General features: G+C 41.0%; 1 protein-coding gene across 5 annotated transcripts in view; it reads right to left on the minus strand.

The window, feature by feature from the left end:
* Nucleotides 1-15,714, minus strand: part of SULF1 (sulfatase 1) — a 123,598-nt gene that overhangs the window by 39,189 nt on the left and 68,695 nt on the right. For 4 of the 5 annotated variants that reach the window (XM_031058619.1, XM_031058618.1, XM_031058617.1 and 1 more), the window contains 2 exons: nucleotides 6,193-6,344; nucleotides 3,994-4,163 (listed from right to left, as the gene is read on the minus strand). In XM_031058619.1, coding sequence (XP_030914479.1) covers nucleotides 3,994-4,163; nucleotides 6,193-6,344 — 322 coding nt within the window. The remainder of the gene's footprint in view (nucleotides 1-3,993; nucleotides 4,164-6,192; nucleotides 6,345-15,714) is intronic. The other variant, XM_031058620.1, reaches the window with a different exon arrangement.

Here is a 15,714-nt window from a genome sequence, read left to right on the forward strand (position 1 = left end):
CAGTACAGCCAGCAGTGGTTCAGATTTCCATTTTTTACATTCTTCAGTAAACCTGCCTCCTGCAGATTTTTGCTTCTAATGTTCGTTTACTTCACAGCTTATAAACAGCCTAGGTCTGATTCACAGTTCCCCTAAGACTGGCTCACACTGGAAGGTAAAGGGAAGTTAAAAGTGCCAGAGGCCCTGAGCATAACAGATAATTCAGGCTTTCATCAGAGCATCCTTTGAGTCAAAGCTTTCCAGCTCAGCTGTCTGATGAAACAAGATTGTCCTGTAACATAACTTCATATTTAACAACAATGTTTCCAAAGGTCTAACAACCCTACTCCCTAACAGATGATGTTCATTACCACAGCAAAAATCTATGTATTGCTTTCATCTAGTACATCTTCTCTAGTCCCATTTTCTTTCACAGAAATAATGTCTGGGGATAGTTAGAGTACATGCATTAGTATGATTTATTTTCAGAAAATATTTCAATTATTATGGTGATAGCAGCCAGGATAAACCTTCAGAAATATTTTTAGATGTCAGAAATAGGACATACATTATGGAGAGAAGTAGGAGAATGGGAGGGGAAAATGGATGCTTAAAACAATGAAGAGTCTGCTGCTTCCCATAGTTTGTGTTTGATTTTGAACTGGAGTTAATAAGAGTTAACAGAAATCACTTAATAAGCAAACAATGTACACATTATTACTGTTCTTGTCTTTGTAAGACTTTCCATGCCACTCTAGAGCCTGTTTGTGCTGAGGAGGACAGGACTGTAACATAATGATGGCATGTAATTCTTAATTTTCTTTTTGCCTTTGATGTATTTTTCATAAATCTCAAGGACTTTTCTGCTGCATTCATTTGATTTAATTCTTCCCATGTTGATAAGCAAGGAAATGATACCAATAGACGCCCACACTTGAGGGCAGAGCTCTCCCTGGAGTATTTCCTGCCGTGGCCACTCCCTTCTTTATATGTGCCAGTGGAAAACTTCTTCTAAACAAACTTTTGGGCTGTTTTTTGATGTTGATTTTGTTTTGCTTTGTTTTAATTTATGGAGGCAACATTTCAATCTTTAGCAGGCAATTTACCAGCAAAGAGACATCATGTAATTTAAGAGTCTGCTTCAGCTACTGTTCTCTTAAGCAAAACTTCGTACATGTGGTTGACAGGCTATCTTAATCCTTGGTTTGTAGGTATAACCTTCCATCTCAGTTTGTTAAGCCAGCAAGCAGCTTTTGACCTGGTTTCCCTTCTTTGTTGGAGGTAGGCGTTACAGTAACATGATACAGCAACTACATTTTTAAAAACAAAATCCAAGGTCAGATGGCTGTCACCCAAGGTCAGAAGGAAAGAGATTCAAATGCTGCTTGACCACCAAGGAAGAAAACCTAAGGGTTAAATGTTCAGATTACACAAACCTTGGCAGGAGGGATTTTATTGTTCTTGTTCTGTTTTCATAGGGAACACAATATTTCTGTGAGAACTGAACATCTCATATCTTTCAGAGCACGTTGCTCTTATTTTTGATAGAGAAATCAGTTGGAATCTTCAGCCACCCAAACTCAAATTAGCAGTTTATCTTCAATTTGTCTCATTTCTCAGTCTGCAGACTGAACTTTAACACATGCAGTCAGTCAGTGCAATAAGAAACACAAAACAAGCCAGCAAGGATCTCTTGAGGTCATTGGAGAAAAAACTCTTTGCAAGAAGCTTGCCAAGAAATCAACAACACCAGAAGAAAAGAAGCACAGCTGAGTGCTCTCACAAGTAGCCTAGCAGAGCAAGGTATTTAGACCCCAAGAGTCCACAAAAATAAAAATTAATTTTAGCTAGAATTTTGCTTAATCTTTGCAGGTGACATGTAACCTGTATATAAGAGGGAGAGGTAGTTAAAAATTTGGAGACTAACTAAAGCCTTTTGTTCTACCAGCACAAGCTAGAAAACAAGCAGGCTGAAAATACCAAGCAGCAAAAAGTGTCAAGAGCATGATAAACCAAAACAAGTTCCTACAAGCACTTGTCAGAAGGGAGCAAGGAGCCTTAAATGAGTTGCTTTGGCCTGGGGAGAGGTAGGGTGAGATACAATGATTCAGTGCTTTTCTCCCAGACACCGTCCCCACAGCTAAGCGGAAGCAGTTTGGATCCTGCCCTCCTGTATGATGGATAGTCCCCCAGCGGGCAGGATGGCTTGCCTGAGGCCAGGCAGTCTGTGCCACTAAATGGGAGACAATCTGTTGAATGGAGTGAGAACAAATAGATATAACTCTCTTGCAGTGAAAAGCGGCAATTGAAAGGAGACATGGGAGAAATCCTTTCAATTTGATATAGTGACTATTCATTACTCTTCACAGAATGGGAAGTAGGGGACACAGGTGGCATAATGAAGCTCCAGGTTTTAGAAGGAAATGAAAAGTGGCCCTTTGTCCCGAGTGCACAAAGTGACACTGTGGAACTTGTTGCCACAGGATGACGGGGCTGCCACCAGAGTTTAAAAAGAGATTAAACCAATGCAAAGAGAATAGGGCACACTGACCAGGATGCTTCACCTAAACTCATGATTTTCAGAAGCTAGAAAAACAGCAGAAAAAATATGTGGTTTTACTTTCCCCTTTGCTCCACCATTGCTCCCTGCTACTTTCTGCTGGAGCACATAATTCAGGACTGAGAACATTCTTCCATACCACCCAATATAAAAGGTTTCATGTATTCGTGTCTACCTTATTTATCAACTAAAATCTCAACTTTATTAGTTCCCTATATGGGTAGAAACTACGTTGAATATCTAAGTAACTACAAAATATTGCCGACTGGTTTGCGTTACTTGCAAAATCTGGTCTCAGGAATGTGGGATCATGGAGAATATAAGATTATAAGGTCAGGGAAACTGGCATATCTAGAAAGTAGCTGTCAGTAAGAGGATAAAAGATGCAAAACAACAAAAATGTAACCATGTGCCATGAACAGCAAATCTCTTTCTGGCCCCAACCAGTGATCAGTTTATCCATGCAGTTCATGCAGTAACTACTACTCCTAGAAATTTTAAAGTATTTGATGTAAGTTGAAAAACCATCCTGGTATGTGAACTACTGCAGAGTGTCCAAAATACAATTTTTAGACCAAGGAGCTTTCCCATTGTATAATGAAATTGATTTATCCTCATTTTGAGAGGACAAATAAATGCACAATCCAGCTGAAATATTTTATAAAGATGTTTTTTGTGATTTTGTTGTTGTTATTGTGTTGTTTTTTAAAGATGTGCAAATACATTGTTACAGAACAAATGGAAAGACTGACCTACAAACCCATGGGAGACAAAAGTGCAATGGAAATCTTCCATAGCCTCTCACTATAATGAAAAGGACCCAGAATTTTCAAGGTAGGAAGCAAGATGAGGAATCCACAGATGTGGACCCTCCACAGATTTTTACCTGAGGTTGCTTTTTCTTCTAGAAACAAAATGAAGAGTTGGGGGTTTTTGTTATAGTTTAATCACCAGAAAAGATTAAGCGTGTTATTTAAAAGTGTAGTCTGATAGGCTATTTTGGGAATCTGCCAGTATCTAGTGTATAAACAAATCTGGTGCACTCAAAAGCTTCAAAAGGGTGTTTTTACTCTCAATGCATTCAGTTAGTTAGAGCCCAGGAAGCACATATCTTAGAGGGAAACGAAGGAAGTAATATCTTTCCAACAGATCCTGACCTGTGTCTACATATTTTCAGGGTATTGTAAGAAGCTGCCCTTACAAAGCCAAATACTGACCTTTTAATCTCCCACAACTTCCCAGGAGGAAAAGAGCTTCTCTCTGCTTTAATAATGGTCAGAGCTGTCACTCTCCCCCGCAAAAGGAACAAGCACAGCAAAAGAAACAAGCAAACATTCTCTGCTTACATGAGTGTCTTATATTTGAATTCCCTGCTCCTGAGCTGTCTCCAAAAACAAATTCCTTGCAGAAGCAGACACAAGGAGTGGGTCTGGCAGTGTGTGAGTTTCACTTACATGTGCTGTGAAGCATTGGGGTAGAGCTCTGAGAACTGCGGTGCAGAATCCTCGGGGCCATGGGGTGCAGCGTGGCTGATGACCATCATTATGGGCCTATGGGGATATATCCTCTTAGACATTCTGAAGTAATTAATGCTCTCATTAGTGATTAGGTCTGTGAAGTAGTCCTGGAACATACGATTAACACAAAGCAAAAGTTACAAAGTGCATGATTAATTAGATCACATACTATCATGTTATTATGTTATTTTTCAAGTCCTCATTAAAGCTCAGATCAGGAAGTAAAAGCATACCATCAAAGAGATGTATGATTTGAGGGAGCATAGGGGAGACTGAGCAGTAATTACTTTCTTAAGCAGGCAATGCCACATAAAATGAGACAGTATTTTGCAAATCAGATACAACAGAAAGTATAAAGTAAATTTGATTCTCAGATTTGGTAATATAATGCTAAGTAACATTTAAAATCACAGACTGTACTGACAAAGATATGTTTCTTAAATTTCATTGATAAAACACCTCACAAGGTAATGGCTCCCAAATAACATTGAAACTTAATCTGGTTTTATGTTTACATAAACCTTTATAGTTCAGACTATACTTTTGCATATGTACAAAGTGGAAGACAGCTACAACAGGCAACAGATTGCAAAAACTCTTAATCAAAGAAATTGCAAATGAGAATGCAGGGAGCAGTTAAATTCCTGCAGGCTCTGTTCATTTAACTGTGCAACTTTAAGCAGTGCAGCTGCTGAGATTAAGGTTGTGACTTGCTAATAAACTGGCTTAACCCACAGCTAAGGTGGCAAATGGAAGCCTACAAGGAAAAGGGAGGAAATGGAACTAAGAAAAAAAGATGAAAACTTAAATTAAACCACCTGCCACCTTGGAGTATTCACCGTTGGCCTGGAGGTCTAGCTCGGGCTTCATTGAGAAAGTGCTGAGACAATGTTTGTAATTTCAAGCACTTCCAGGCATGACTAATCTTATGTTGTGGATTCGAGGCCCTGAACAGCTGCAAAAGCAGAGCCTGAGGGACAAGGTCTGTGTCCATGTCAGTGCTAGGACAAGGCAACCAGCTGTGACCTCCTCGCTCACCCGCTCCCTGTCCCCTGCCCCTGCCCCTCTCCTGCAGCATGCTTGGAACATGCACAGTAGCCTGCCTGCTACAAACCCTGCAAGCGTATGCATGAGACAGTGAGTGATCCTTTAGTTTCCAAAATGGGTAATGGGTGTGAGGTACCAGGGCTGTGATAATTTCTGGGTTTGTGGCCTGAGTGAAATGCCTGTATGACTGCTCTCCCAAAGCATCTACTCCCCTCCTGTTCCTCTGTTTATTCTAGCTACATACACAGAGAGTGTAAGGAATGTATAACTAACCAGTATTCTATATTTCGTTTTTTGTTTTACTCTGCATAAATATATAATCAGTATAATGTAATTTCTATGGATGGGAAAATCAGAAACAGGCGTCACTAGTTTCCAATAAAAACTCATTACATGGGTCAGAAACCACAGCTGCAACATCTGTATCATCTTCCTCGAGCTGCAATTTGAGGAAATTCCAGATTGCTGTTTGCAGGCTGGTCTGTCTGAGATCTGCCCTCCTAAGCCTTTCCAAGAAACTTCATGGCAGTGGGCAGGTCCCCTTGGCATACTTTCCACACTTTGTCAAGAGCACAAACAAGCTCTGAACTTTTCCAACGGCCGTGTTCTTGCCCTTATCTACTCTCATAGTCATATCCGGAGTCTGACACCACAGGCATACAGCCTTTCTTTGGTGTGCACTCTATAATGGAAAACAACATTAACCAAGGCTCTTCTGTGGGTAACAACCGACAACACTCAGCAAACTTTAAAGTTCAGGAGTGCAAGGGACACAATCCTTTTTGGGAAAGGCTTTTATTTACTCTTTGCTTCTGCCACCAAAACATCACCTTCTGTCAGGGAGAGAGAGGGAGGGAGGGGAGGAAGGAGGGAGCATCACCAGGCTCCACTGAAGAGCCTTGGGAACATTCTTCTGTTGAGTGATTAATATTCTCAGGTGGAAATTGATCTGAAATGCCCTGGAGAGAAAATGACATCTCAATTTCATGGTTATAGTTGTTTAATTAATTAATTATCTGGTTAATTAATGATCTGAAAAGTTATTTTTATATGGATTAATCATGTGGCATTTATGTGTCTGGAAAATACCTTTGCATAATCAAATCCGTGCTTCTCTTTGTTACCATTGCGAGAAATGGTGTAATTATAGAAGCGAGAGTTCTTCACTAATCCAACCCACTCTCTCCACCCAGGAGGGATGTAGCTGCCATTGTATTCATTGAGGTATTTCCCAAAAAAAGCTGTGAAGTAAAAAAAAAAAAAGAACACACACACACACGCATGAGGCTTTGCAATCCAAGTCTTTTAGTCTGAGTCAAAAGAACGTATGAATGAAGAGAAAATGTGTTAGAATGAGTCAGAGTTGCTTTACCAAAAATCTTCCTTTTATAGCTCAGAGGGTTTTGAAATTAAAATAAGTTATTTCCAGACTTTTATGAGAGTTGAAAGCCTTCATGACTCTATGTTTTATTCTTAATCTTTTGGAATCTAGTGATCATGTGAAATATTTTCAGGGTTTCTTTTAGAAAAAATATGTTCCTCTTGGTTTCCAGTTGAATATGAAATAAAAGCTCAGTGCCCAGAGGAAACATCTGAGAAACACCTTGTGGTTTTAAGCAAGTCCTGTGATGTTTCAGAGCTTGGCTTCTGACTTTTTGAAAGTTCAGGCTTGCTATCCTGGCTGCATTTGCTGGTTTGATAAAAGGTCTGGGAAGCACAGATCTCTATCCCATTAGGACATGTTCGGGTAGATCAGGAAGGGATCCCCACCCTGCTTTGCTGCCACATCATCTCTAAGACAAAACTTACAAAGGGGTAAAGTCTTCGAGGTCAAAATCCTTTACCTGGCCTGCCAAATTCCACGTATGTTTTCCCCTTAGTTCAAGATTACAAGTCAGAACCCACTCAGAATGAAAATTTCAGCCTCTGCTGTAGGTTTATAGGTGCTCCTGCCAATTCCTCTGCAAGGAACTGGGAAGCAAAGCAGTCTTACAATGCAGCAGGCTCCCATCTATCCAGGAGTTGTGGATTGCCTGTGGCAAAGATACACAGACACCAAAAGCCAGCCAACTGCCCTTGGAAGGGAGCATTAATGCTGGCATGGGACCCTGGCAAAGGCAGTTGCTTCTAGGTAAAGACGGGTATGGGAGGTCTTTAGCTGCTTATGTATGGTCTGTGACCTGGACAGAATAGTCAGTTTGGATGGGTCCATTCTGCTTTTCCACTGCCTGGGGACTGCAATGACAAAACACCTGATCAGGTCTGCCATGTGGGCTTTTTGGGATTTATTATCTCCAGTTCAATCCCAGTGACCTACTGGGGTGCCTCAATATCTTCACTGTTCCCCCTTTTAATTGTCTTGAGGTTTACAAGCCCCTGGAGTGTCACCTGTGCCAGCAGTTCTGCTGCTTCTGTCCCCAGCAGTCTTCACACTCCTGGTGCTCACAAAATCAGACACCACTGAGGAGGAGGGAATGACAGAGACCTCTCCCTTTTCAGGGACAGAGCTCTTCACTGCTGTCCCTGCACCCCTCACAGTGCCCAGTCTCTGTCCTTGCTGCCAGCCCCAACTCATCAGTCAGGCCTGTCTGCAAAGAGCTGCTGCCCAGAGATGCTGTCCCTCAGCTGGGCAGTGGGACATACCTTGAATCCCTGTGCTTGTTTTCTACTAGGAAGTGAAGTCACATTGGAAAGCCTCACATCCAACCTAGACACATTCAATCTAACCAAAAAAAGCACATTTGTGGAACGGCTAAAATAACTCAGATCTGATTGATGTGGGCATGGTGAACTTTTTGGGAAAACCGGTGGAAAAATCAAAATGTTTGTAATTAGGACTTGTCTGAGGCAACACAAATATGATGCAATTCAATCAGGGAACTGCCAAATGCCAAATGTAACCAGAGATTACAGTCATATATAATGTTACTTTCCTATACCACGTGGAATGTGACATATAAACAAATCCTACAGACACTAGACCAGGCTTCCAGCTCTTCTTCCCACAGCCACCAAGAAAGCAATCCAGCTTGTCTCCTTTTTTATCCTGAGGCCTACCAGAAATCAAGAACTGTGAGGTGAAGAGGGTGACAGTGAGCAGGGAATACGTGCCCAGCACTATTGTCTCCTGGAATGGAAACCATACCTCTCATCTAAGGCAGCCAAACTGGTTTAACCTCTCAGTCAGATATCATGGGAAAGCATATGGGTAAAGGCTGAAATTCTGTGAGAAGGGAAACCAAGGAAAAAGGAGAAGGGTAAGAGGAGTCAGAAAGAGACAACAGTGAAGAAAATATGGGAGACTGATGTAACTGAGGGAGAGGAAGAATCATTGAGCTGAGCAAAACCAAGGGCAGTCGGTGGTTACAGGAGAAATCTGAGGTCAGCCCTTCTGAATGCCATCCCAGGTCTACCAGCAGCTTCTGTATGATTTTGGGAGAACCTCTGTGTGCTGTGCTCACCAGTAAAGGGCTCTACTGCCAACCTGTCTCTCACAAATATCAGAGGCTTTCAAATTGTGAAATGGAAGCTATGACAATTTATCATATAGGATGGTTTGACTGCCCCACGTATTATAAGATTGACTCACTTGGAGACCTGGACTCTGCTATTTACAGTCTTGCCAAACTTTAATCATTAGTGGTGATAGTTTCCATGCTGACTCAGGCTGTATTTTGCTCTATGGAACCTTTTAGCCAAACAGTCCAGTAATTTCCAAGAAAAAGACTGGGGAAAAAGAAATGGGTTCACCCATTTAAAAATAATTGTCAAACTTTTCTATAACAAGTTCTAGTGTCTGTAGGTTTTATAAATAACAGAGGTGGCTATGAAGATGACCAAGCTCAGAAAAACTGTAGCACACAGATGATTACTCCACCTTCTCACTTTAGCATCACAATGGAATGTTCCTTTATGGATTTCAGAATGTTCCCAGAATTTAATTTTTGGCATTAAAAAAAGCCATCAGCTTCTCTCACTCCTGATTCTCTCTTTTGGTGTTCATTACCTGAGAGAAAGCCACCAGCATAAAATGAAGAGATGAAATGATCTGGGGCATAAGGATGAGAATAGATAAACTGATTTTGGAAAAGAAAGGATGGCTTGGAGCTGGGGAGAGCCAATTCATCTTGGAGTTTTCTTGCTTTAGATTACTTAATTTTCTAACTTTAAAAATGTTTTGTTAGAAACCTTTTGGCCTGCTGGACCCCATATTTCAGTTCATATTATGAGACCTCAGATTGACAGCCTGAACCATTCACCTTTGTGTTGGCAATGATTTAGTATTTTATCATAAAAATAATCTCAGTGCTGTCAAATTTTAAGCAGCTCCCTGAGTGACAGTTTGCAGAAATAGATGTTTCCCCCTGTTTCTGTGTAAAGCAATTCCCATGTCAAATGTGTAGCAAAGACCTGAATACTAGAAGAAACAGTGGCTGTGACCATGGATCATATTTGCCAAAATGCTTTAACCAAAAATGGTTTATTGGTCATGAACTCAAGAGGATATGAGTAATTAGACAGATGAAGGGAAAAGCCAGGCTTTTACTGAATACAAGTGTTCAGTCCTTGCACCATGTGGTCTTTTGAGTACTACTGAGAATAGGACAGGGCAAGTCGGTCAGAACTGGGGTCCAGCACCATCAGTTAGTGTCTGGCCCTTCAGGCTCTGAATGAAGACAAGTGCCAGAGTAAAAGGAAAGCACAGTGTCCATGGGACCAAATAACAATCAGCAAGTAATCACCATGGATGTCCCAGTTGCTTTTTGTTCAACCAGAGGACTGTTAAAGAGTCAAGCACTATGGAATACGTCAAAGAACTGCCCCGGAACTGACACTGTGATGTGCAGATATCTTTGCTGGGTTGTAGAGTCACCCCCTGTCTTTAACTTAGCTGTAGCCCAACACTTGCTGAATTGCCCAAGTCTGAGAACCAACTGGAAAGCCTCAGCTTCAGAAGCTGCTTGGACTCAGCGGTTTGGGTTTAGGAAGGGTTTAGGATGCCATTTCTGCTTGTAATTAGTAAAATGGAGATTATGACTCAGTGGGTAAAAGCCTCATTAAAAAGTAATGCCATTTCAAGGGACATCTTTTCATTATTATGTGTAACAGCCCCCACAGGGATAGCAGCAAAGATAAATGCTTACTTTTGAATTTTAATAAGACAATTTTTATCTGCATTCTGTCAGTTTTGCTAACTGTTCCCAGGACACATTGTTATTTTCTAATCACATGTAGTGTAGCTTTGTATACCAGAATAATTGTATTCTGTATTAGTATGTTCAATTATGTTTATGCAAACAACAACACATGGCATGGTGAACAATTTTACAGACATCTCTGTGTCTCTGGAGGGGCTGCAGAATATACATGTCTGGTACCTGACATGAACAGATGCCTTAAGGCAAGGTTTTGTTTTCCCTTTTACAATTAGCTAATGATTTCTGTACTGGACTGAGAGATCCAGAGGGTTGAAAAGGGTGCAAGACAAATATAATTTGATCCAGGGGATCTCTAATGCTTACAGCTGAGTGTGATTCAAATTCTCGTAATTCCCAGGACTTCTCTTCCCAGCACTTTTTACAAGCAATTATGACTAATGTTTACAGTATTACACAATAGAGTTAGTCTTCTAACTCGTGTCAGCGTTAGTGGATTAGTGCACAGGTGAACTGGGCTGCATCTACTAGTGAGACATCTCTGCACTTCCATGGATCAAAGGACATATATTATGTTCTACACCCTTGTTATTTGTTGAGGCTTATGGGAACGTTTCCAAGTTAAAACAAATGCAAACCTTTAAAAAGCCACACTGCAGAAAGGTTTAGTCACTGTGACCCAGACAAGAGCTTTAAGCAGGCAGCCCACTTCCTTTTACAAAGTCAGGAAACCATTCACTGGAGTTGCAGGGCACTGTTTATACGACATTTCAGGACTCAAACACAGCGATTCTATGGTTCTGTGGACAGAACCCAACATAACTTCAGCTTCCGAATCATTTCAGTAAATTCCTCTTTGCTGTCTTCCCATTATGCAAGCCATAGATTCAAACCCTAGAAGTTTATTTTTTCCCTTCTCTTGAAAAATTGCAGAGGATTAGCGTATCATGTCACAGGAGCATGGAAAGCCAGCTCAGTATGCCAGCACTGCATAGGAAATTAAATAAGCATTGTCCCAAAAAATGTGGTGAGGAAACTGAGGCACCAAGAGGTTAACCTTCAGCTAGATCCAAGTCACGCAGGAAGCCTGTGGCATTGCCAAGAATATAATTCAGATTTCACGGTTCCCAGTCTTGTAACTTAAACGCGGTAGAAAACCTCAGGTTTTCTACTTTTTCTCCAGTTTTGTGGGTCTTTCCCAGTTGCTGCCAGGTTTACCATTGCAACTAAAAAGAACATTAAGGATTTTATAACTCAGCAGTTGCAAAAGGCATTAGCCTATAACTTGATATAGCAATTGTTAGCCTGGGTGATGTCTTTAACAAAGCCTGTATTATGGGCCAAGCTGGTAGCACTTTCCAATATTGATGTTGTCTGACACTTCTCATTATAAGACCCTGTTTTCAGTTGCTTATAACTCTCTTATACTTGGACTTAAATTTTCCACACTGGATGTCTGCCTCAGGCTGAATTTTTTGAAACTTTTTAGCCCAAACAGTAGCCATCTTTGAGAACCACAGTAATGGAAAAGGAATTAGGCTTAACATCTGAAAAAAATTATATGAGATTTCATTTGATAGCACTTACATGCTCTGCACTGAGAGCAGGAGCTCTGCGAAAGGCATGATGGTCTCTCTGTCAAGGAGGCATCTATTAGAATCCTTTGAATTAAGCCCTGCAATTTTTATGTGCTGGAGATCTGGACACCTCAGGATATTTATTCCCTGTCCACCTGTGAGTGGTGTCAGTAGGAGGGAGAAAGTTGATTGAAATGCAGAGGGCAGGAGGTGACCCGATAAGGACAAGCAGTCTGAGGAATGCCAGGAAATCCAGCAAAGGAGCTGAGGGGGGGGAAGAAGCAGTGGGGGCTTGGGGCCCCAGGACTGGCAATGTCAACCAAGAACTGGGACAATGAGTGCAGGAAGGAGAAAGAAGCTGATTGACAAGGAGGGTGGGAGAAGCAGATTTGCTGATCAGGCTGGAAAAGGAGATCGTTAATGGTAAGCAGTGGGAACAGGACATGTCTGTCAAGAACTGACTGGACCTGAGAGAGAAGGGAGGGAAAGAGGGAGAGAGGGAGGGAGGGAATGACTTGAGGACAGACAGGGGACAGGGCTCAGTGGAGAGGCCAAGGTGATGACTTGCAGGGCCAGAAAGCTGAGGAGTGGACACTGCACTGCCTAATGGGGTAGGATGGAGGGAGTCAGAAGAGCTTTTTGTCAGAGTCTCCACTCTGTGCAATGTCTGAAAGGACTCAGCAACGTCTGAAAGGACTCCTGGGTCTCGCTGGTTCCTGCCCTTCATAAGACATCTGGAAACCTACAGCAGCATGCCCAGCCCACTTTGCTTAGTTTCTCAACAAGCGAGCAGTGGAAGGAGGCAGATGGGATATGAAACCCCCTGATCCTTGCTGATGTGGATATTAGCACTGTGTCCTTTGATAGAACTAGTCTGTCTTTTCAAATGGAGGAAATTTCACCCTCCATAAAGTGGTATGTTGTTATGTAGTCAAGGACTATAATTTGGCCATGTGAACAAGAGATGAAGTGGTTGCATAGAAATGTTCTACCCAGTTTTTCCTAAATTAAGCACTTGAATGCATAAACTTGTTAAAAGTCCTTTAGTGTATGGTTTTCTGCATGATATTTAATAGCACAGAATTCTGCTTTAAGCATAAGTAGGCAGATATACTGTGGTTTTTGATGAGGTCCTGGAGAGAAACTAAAAAAGTTTCACTTCACATGATACCATAGAACTAGAAAATCCTGCATATTATTCTTTTGGCCTTTTTCCTCTTCTACATTTCACTTTCTGTGGACTTTGTGCATACATTCAGCATATTTCACTTTCATTTATACATTTTTTCATAGACAGAAAGTGCAAATTATTCTGAAAATGTCAACTTATTTTTAATTATTCAAAATATTTACAGATTAAATTATGTTTGATGTTTCCCAGAATATTTCATACCAATTAAGAAAGAACCTGAAAACTCAGAGTTCTCTCTCCTTATTTTCACTTTAGAAATAATCTGAAAACCAAGACTTATTCTCTGCTCACTCATTCCCACCCCTGTATCATATTGTGCCACCCTCTCTGCTCTGAAAGGGTGCATGAGGCAGGATACAAATTAGGTCACTGAAATGATGCAGATTAAAAATAGCAAGTGCTGGCAGTGATTTGTACTGCAAGGCTGTGAACAGGAAACACACTGGCTTTGCCTCCAGAGGAAACTTATTGTCTGCCCACACCTTCAGGAGGCATAGCTTTTGCTCTCTTCATGAAAGATTAACATGTCCCTGTGTGTCAGAAGGGAATGGTGCACAGTTCAAATGCTCCTTAGCTTTCAGCTTCCTGTCATCTCAGTGCTTTATTAGTTCTTTGTTCATTACACTAAGAAATGTACCCATAAGTGACAGATGTCAATGGGCACACTGACATGTGCTGTTGAACACATTAGCCAGTTGTCAACCAAGTGACCATTTCTGTTCATCACTGCACAGAAGTCTCTGACTAATGTCAAAACATGCCAGACAGGGGCATCTTGGTGTCACTTCTTGAGTTTGGAGTTTTACAAATGAAGCCATTTAGGAATTAACATTTGAGCTACTTAACTTTGCATGTTACTGATTTTGTCCCACAAATGACATCAGAGCACTCCCATGCAGGAATCTTGAATGTTATTCTAATCAGTAGATACATCTGAGCAAGAAATAAAATCCTGGGAAATACATCTTCCCAAAGACAATTCCAGAAAGTGCAAGCAAATAATTGCCTAATTTGGTGGTCCCTGTTCTTGCAGGTGGGATTCCATGAAGGGAGAGCCTGGTCCTGTGTTTGGCATGGTGCTGTGAGACTGTCAGCAGCTGCTGAGCCTAGGCAGAGTCCTGCTCCCTCCTGCACAGTTACACTGGCTGTGAAGGGCTAACAGGAGAGAGGATTAGAGAGTAGTAATTCTACAAAGTAACATTAAGCAGAGAGGGTTTAGAGTGTGTAGGTGTGTTAAGACAGGGTAAGAATTTTAAACTTATACTTCTTTTCATGTTTGCAAAGGGATGAAACTTCAGCTGGTAAAAATGTAAAATCCTGCAGTATGCAAAGTATGACCCACTACTTAAAAAGAAAATCTTAATTTTATTTATATCTTCTGAATGTTGGCTATTCTCATGTGATGGTTTGTCTTCTAAAATACCAAGATTATGCTTGGCTGCTGCTCAATTATTAAGATGTAGCACAATCCCTCTTTCCTACTAATGAAGCCAAGGTTGCACTTCTGGGGTTTTCCTTTGTGTTTGTGTAGGTGAATGACAAAGGGAATCAGCTACAGCAAAGGGTGCATCTGAGAGGCAAGACTACGTGCTGTAGGACTGGGACAGAGCAGTAGAAGATAAAGAAATTATGAGACTGAAAGAACAGCAAATTACCAGCCAATACTTTGGAAAGCACAAAGCAAAATCTCTAACTCCTGCAGTTAATAAATTTATGAATTAAACTTCCAAATATAAATATCTGAAGGAATATCTACTGATGTTAAAAACTATGAGATGAAAGAAAACTTCTCAAACATTTCTCACAATTTCAAAAATATCTGAAAGTGAGGGACCCTTTCTCCTCTCTAGTGTGACTGCCTGGATCCTATGTAATTAAAACAAATGTCATCACTGAAATTCTCCAGACTGGCTTTGTTTTCTCTTTCTACCTCTTTGTGCCTTCTCTGCTATGTCCTACAAATTCAAATTTAATATTACCAGTTTTGTGGACAATCAATAAGCTGTGTGGTTGGTTCTCTGCTTCATTAACATACAGCTTGTGAATAAGGGAAACTGTAAACATTGAAACATCCTTAATAGTTTTGGAAAATTATAATTAGAAGCAAAAGTGGTTTTTGTTTGGCAGTGTCATTTCTGAATATTGTCTGCCCTGCTACTGCCTAGTATTGTTTCTGAGTGCTGCCTGCCTTGCTAGTGTCCAGCACAGTCTCTGCCTATGATTTAGCACTGACATACAATCTTCAAAAAAGGACATTTCCATGAAATGCAACGTTGCCCTTAGGTCACATCAGAGCAGAAGAATAAAACTGAAAAAGGAAAGAAAAAACCATTCTGTCCTCTGCCAGGTTTCCCCACTGGGCTCTAATTATAACCGCAGTTTATTAGAGCACGTTTCAGACCTCACTTTAAAGGGCCTGCTGTGCTTGTGTGGAGTCCTCGTGGCTTCAGCAGAACTCCCCTCATAACAGCCTGCCCACATGTGATCAATTGCAATAGAGGGGGCTCAGTAAGGGCTGCTGCAGGTTTAGACAATGGATGCTTTATAGATATCGAAAACTGTTTGGAGCAAACAGAAGTGAGGACATTGTAGAAATGCTCTCCCACCCCTATATTGCCATTGCTATGTATTAATTTGATCCTATGCAAAAAATGCATAAATTCTCATTACTACAGAGTACCAGGCT

Source organism: Geospiza fortis, unplaced genomic scaffold (assembly GCF_000277835.1).
Source record: "Geospiza fortis unplaced genomic scaffold, GeoFor_1.0 scaffold121, whole genome shotgun sequence".
In the NCBI taxonomy this organism is placed as follows: domain Eukaryota; kingdom Metazoa; phylum Chordata; class Aves; order Passeriformes; family Thraupidae; genus Geospiza; species Geospiza fortis.